Raw genomic sequence first — 6,000 nt, 5'->3', positions numbered from 1 at the left:
TTCCGGGGGGGATCCTACTATGTGTAGTAGTAAGATTCTCCCCCCCCCCACCCAATAAAATATAATTGCTGTACTTATGTTTTGAAGGGGAGAGGGGCCGTACATTGTTACAAGGCTTCCTTCTTTATAAGGGTGCCGTACCAGATGTATTGAATACGAAGGATGAAAATAAAAATTTGAAATATATTATTTTTCTCAGCAACTGTCAAATCATTTATTTTTAGATCAAATAAATCGGTGAAACTAGAGGGACTATAGGTTTACTCTCATCTCTCCGTCCGTCCGTCTATCTAGTTGTCCCTCTGTCTGACTCAAATGATTTTCCGCACTTTTTTCTAAAAGTTTGAAGATATTGATCTTGTGCATTTTATTCAATTTCAATATTTTTCTACGGAATAACGACCTTTTGGCTTTTCAATTTTTTAGGGTTTTCCGCAATGTTTTTCTAAACGAATTGAGATATTGAGCTTTTTGAATTGTGAGTTTCAAGTTTGCATTTAGTTCCACTTCATGAATTTGCGGAATAATGGCATTTTTAATTTCTAGCTAGACTACACTTGGCGGTAGAGGACAAGTATTGATAATGTAATATTCTCAGAATGTTTGTTTTATTGTACAATTTAAATATAACACATGTCAAATATGAAAATCGTTAAATAAATACACAAACCTTTTTCTTTCAAAATTTAGATACCTTTGCTAAATAAGGTGCCTCTCTGAATTTAGAAGTAATATTTCTTTAGTGAAACAACTTAATGTTTGGCTAAGCCAAATACTATGCTTAGAAAAGTCTTACTATATAGGTCGAAAAAACACTCATTTGTACCTTTTAAAAATCAGTTTGCAGTTTAATTTTTTCACAAAAAAATGCGGCTGTGGTATATATTGACTGTATTACAAGAGGGGAGATCCTACTCTGAGAAAGAAAGAAGGGATATTTGGCTCTAGTGTGAGATTTCCCCTCGGAGAAAAATCCTACTCTAGAGTACATTTTCGGGAGGGGGGGGGGGGGGGGGCTGACTATGGGGGAAATTCATAGTTCTACATCGTTGGCTGAGATCCAACTATGTAGAAATACTGCGTAATATTTACCTGCACGTGACGTTACAGGTCGGGCTCATGAATATTGTACTCATCAGGTGGCTAAATCATCGTATTGACCTCAAAAACAGCAATAATTGTATAATATTCACCTATAACGTCACGTGCAGGTAAATATAACGTAGTATTTTTTCAACATAGTTGGATCTAAGCCAATCAGAATGATAGGAATTATTCAATCATATAATAAACGGATTTATTTTCTGTAAAGAAATAATCCACGTGAAAATGTAAATTGAAAATTTCCCTCGGGAATGTTAACTTCTTTTTTACTAGTTACATATACATATACCGGTATATAGATACCAGCATTGATATGTGTCCTCACATATCAACTTCTAGTGGCCATTAAAAAATTTCCCTTGCAAGTCACTAAAACAAAACAACAAAGCAACTGTATAAGGCAGGCGCTAAAAAAGTATTTATGGAAAGCTGTCTGATGGATCCTCCTTATATATGATGATTGCAGGTTTTCTATCGTCAATCTTTCCCTTATTCTTGTAGCAGAGGCAAACGACTGTCAAACAAGTTGATGAATCAGAAATATCAACAGTCTCGTTTTAAAGTCATTATTTTGCAAGTTCTACGGTCATTACAATGAATTTTTCAACAAATACCATCTTTCATTAAGTAGCCCCCACCCCCGAGTTATACGCGTCGCTCAATAGTTAATTATGTATATTGTGTTACAGATCTGGGACATTCTGAATAACCTGACCAATAAAGTGGAAACAGTAGCTCAAAAACTGCCTTTTATGGAAGAGAAACTTGAAAACATGTCTAACAAAATTCAATTTCTTTGTGATCAACTTCCTCGTACACAGGATAATGTTTCAGCTAATGTCAGAAAGATGAAACAAAAGAAAACAAAGAGAAATCTAGAAACGTATGCTTCAAAAGATCCCTTTTCTAATGAGCAAGGCGATGGTAGGTTATGATCTTTTCTAGAGGACATATATTCTCCGACAAATTCATATATATTGTATACATATATGATGCTTCCAAATAGTGATTATTCATTTTCCTTTTTGAAATTATGATTATATCATCACAGGTACACGAGGACAGGATTGTTACTAAACCACCCACCCCCTCCTTCAATATTGATAATATATAAAAACAAATATAACAGTAACTTGGGGTATTGTCATATCAAAAATTAAAAAATATATATTTCCAATGCTATTTTTTTCACAGGTACACGTGGACAGGAATGTAAATTAGGCAGGTAACCCAACCCACCCCCTCCTTCAATATAAAAAAAGTTTTTCTGATTTTTAAAAAAATACGTACGGGGTTAAGCACATATAAAAGGTAAAATTCAAAACTACATTGCTACAAGTATTGTGACATATTTTGAATTCCTTACATGCAATGTAATTTATGTAAACATGCAATTTAGACATGCAAGTTACCAATATCTGTAGAGAAGTAGAGAATCTGATTCTGATGTTGGTAAACTTACTTACTAATGCCATCATGACTACGGTGGCACACTCGCTATATGCAAAATAAATCAACATATTGAAAGAAATGGGTGGGAGTTAGGAACAGTTCTGTCCATGAGTACCTTAGTCATTGCATATCTTTAATTTATTTTATTAATAAGTATAGATTTTCACGTCGAAGTTCTGAAAGACAAGCATAAACATCTTATGGAGAACATCACTCTTCAAGACAATGCGTTAGACTTACTTGTCCAAAACAAAGCTATTTATCATCTGATAGCGAAGCAATCATGTCGTTTTCAAACAGATCAGAACGCGTGCGATGTTTGCTACTCAGGCTTGCTAAGTATGATGAAACGCATTTTATGCACTTTACGGACGCTTTACAACAAGAAAAACGAAAAGATTTAGCGAACATATTGATAGAGGGATATAATGAATACAAAAATAGGAAAACTGAGCGAACACCTAAATGTGCTCACTGCAAAATCAAATCAAGGGTCGAACTAAAAGATGTTATTGACAAACTATATCAGGAAAGAGTAATTGACGAATCCTTTGTAGATAGAGTAAATAGATCAGCACCTTGCGCAAGAAAAGTGTTATGGAACGAATGTTTCTACATCATTAAAAAATGCGACAGAGCAGAAGTTTTGTCCCAGTGTTTAAAAGAAAGATATGAACAATATGTAACTTCCGGTACCTATGTTAAGTGTACGTGTCTCAAGCAGAGGTTACAAACTGGTGGACATTTTAACAGTCCTTCGCTGACCTCGGGTAGTATGGCAGATTGGAGCGAGTCACCGGTGGATTCACTATCTCCAGCTTCCACATTCAGATTCAGAAATGTCCACGCAGATACCATTAGTAGTCTAAGCTCAGTGAATAGTTCTACTCATAGAAAATCTGGTAGTGTAATGTCAAAAAGATTACACCAAACTAAGAAAGTGGACAATGACTCTCACTTGAAGTTTTATAAAAAGGGCAGAAAATATAAAAAAGTACAGGAGATTTTTGAAACGAAGAGATCCGATAACTCTGAAAGTGAGAGAATTAATCAAAATCCACTTGTGTCAGAAATGTCGAGGGAGGAAATACTTCATCTGCAGACTGAAACGTTAGATAGTACTTATTTGTGATCTGGTGTTGTTTCCCTTTCCCTTGTTAAATATTATTGTGATAAAATAGATACTTAGTATTCTTTGGGGAAATATATAATTTGTTTTAATTCGAAGTAGCAGGAACCTTCAGTATATATTAGTATTTAGGTCCCTGGAAGTAGTAATTACAATTTTAAACAGTTCTGCATGAATAATTTCTTTTTTTAAAAATTGCTGTTGGGTTATTTTCAATTTGACATTATATATTGCTGTAACAAATTTCGAATATTTTCAATTTACCATTATATTTTCTATGATAATTTTTTTTTGGGGGGGGGGGGAGTTAAGTTTTGAAAATGCCTTTAATGTATAAATACTATATGTAGTTAAGAGGAACCGTTAAAAAATGTTCATATGCAAAGTTTAATATTTTTATTATACCTCTACTGATTTTTTCCTATATAAAAGTAAGGCAGTAAAATGTGAATAATTCCTTAGAAATCTCAGTGAATGGACTAATTCCCCGTGCGTTAGTTAAATGAGCTAATCCCTGCTTCGGAAGCTAATTTCCCGGTTATCCGTAATCCTATAGCTTTAACTTTTGTATCTGTCTGATATGTTAATGGACTAATTCCCCGTGCGTTAGTTTTGAAGCTAATTCCCCGCCATTTGTAATCCTCTAATTATACTTTTTAACTGTTTTATTATACCGATACAAGTAGACTCTATTTGTTTCGGTATAATAAAACAGTTAAAAAGTATATCATTCAGGGAGTTAGCAATATTCGGGAAATAGTCCTGGTCGAGGGGAACTGGAATCTTGCTAACTCCCTCAATGATATACTTTAACTGTGTATACTAATGTTTTACTAAACTAGAGCCGAGCTCGTTGCAAAGCAACGAGTAGGTCTTCCGTCCTGTTTGACCGGAAATAACTTTCATTTGAAAAAAAAAGAGTAATGAAGTCGAAAAATGGTTTAATCCTCCAAATCTATGTACATTTTTGCAAAATCAAGCCATTTTTGGCAACTTCCGGTTTGACCAAGTTAAGAGAAAATTAAGATTTAAGCTTCCAGTGACATATAATATCCAAAAACCTGTCAAAACAACAAAAATATGCAATTTTTGACTAACCGGTTTGACCGGAAGTGACGTACCCGGACGTTTTGACAACCTCATTAAATAAAGCTTGACATTTTGAACAACTTTGCTTATTTGACGTATTATAAATTCTCTATACTTTTGAGATATTAAACAAAAACTTTCAAGGGCCCTAGATCCCTAATTTTAGGGGCCAGCCCCTTTTTAATGATATCAAATGAAAGCGCTTGAAATTATGCACAACTTTTATTCAACATGTCTTAACAAAATATTTTTAGTTTTCAAGATAAAAAGGAAAATATCTGTAAATTTTCGCTCTTTTAGGCGTTCTAATTTTTGACCCCTATATAGCGCTATTTTGAATGCAGAAATCGAAAAACAAAAACCGATGTGCACAACTTCAATCCTTCTGTTATCTAAAACAAGTAAAATTTCTGCTCCAGCTTTTGTGGTCTCTGAGCCTTTATCTGGAAACGAAAGCCTATGATTTTTCGTTTAAAGGGGAATAACTCAAAACCGGAAGTGACTTTTTGATATTTTAGTCATTATTCTGATAGAGTTTATAAACGTCTATAACCTCTAAAAATTTGAGCAAAATCCGTTGAGAAATGAGTGAGATATGAGGCCTCAAAGTTGGCGTCTAGGAAGTAGAAGAAAAAAAAAGAATAATAATCTTTACCAACAGAATCAGTAGAAGGTCTTCCGTTGGAAACGGAAGACCTTAAAGATCATAAAAATCGATGTTTGATCGCTGAGTAAGATGTTGGACCTGTTGATGAGATGTTGGACCGCTTTCGTCACACAATGGGTGGGATCAGTTAAATCTATTTGCTTTCAATGGTTTCAAAAGGAGATGGGTAAACAGGGCCTGCAGAATGCCTATAGCTTCAGATATTCAGTTTATGATTATTATGAAATTATGATAAATAAAACTTTTTTGAGAGAAAAAATCTCAGAAAAATTGTTATTTTATTGAAAAGTATAATATTATTCATCCGGCGTATTATATGGCTTCGACACTAACACAACTATAACCACTAAGTTACAAAGCTCCTGATAAAAGGTGGCATTTAAAAATTTAAATCATGATTGTGATATGATTGTTTTGTCATAAAAGTACATGTACTTTCAAGGTATAGTGTTGCACTATGTTTTTGTAAACCAATAAGATTAACTTTCAAAAAATGGAGAGAAGACAAACTTTATCGAAAAATAAAATGCTAAAGTAAGAGAAAATGAACCCTTTGGCT

The 6,000-nt window shown here is 33.8% G+C and overlaps 1 protein-coding gene across 1 annotated transcript; it reads left to right on the top strand.

Moving 5' to 3' along the window:
- Window positions 1–1,803: 1,803 nt before the first annotated feature.
- Window positions 1,804–3,688, top strand: LOC134264424 (uncharacterized). The gene is made up of 2 exons (XM_062746714.1): window positions 1,804–2,028; window positions 2,716–3,688. The coding sequence occupies exon 2, from the start codon at window positions 2,840–2,842 to the stop codon at window positions 3,686–3,688; it is 849 nt and encodes a 282-aa protein (XP_062602698.1). The 5' UTR covers window positions 1,804–2,028; window positions 2,716–2,839.
- Window positions 3,689–6,000: the final 2,312 nt, after the last annotated feature.

Source organism: Saccostrea cucullata, unplaced genomic scaffold (assembly GCF_032062105.1).
Source record: "Saccostrea cucullata isolate Sc308-1 unplaced genomic scaffold, CSIRO_AGI_Scuc_v1 ctg844, whole genome shotgun sequence".
NCBI classification, from domain to species: domain Eukaryota; kingdom Metazoa; phylum Mollusca; class Bivalvia; order Ostreida; family Ostreidae; genus Saccostrea; species Saccostrea cuccullata.
Note: the sequence above shows the minus strand (reverse complement) of the source record. Positions and strands in the feature narration are given on the sequence as shown.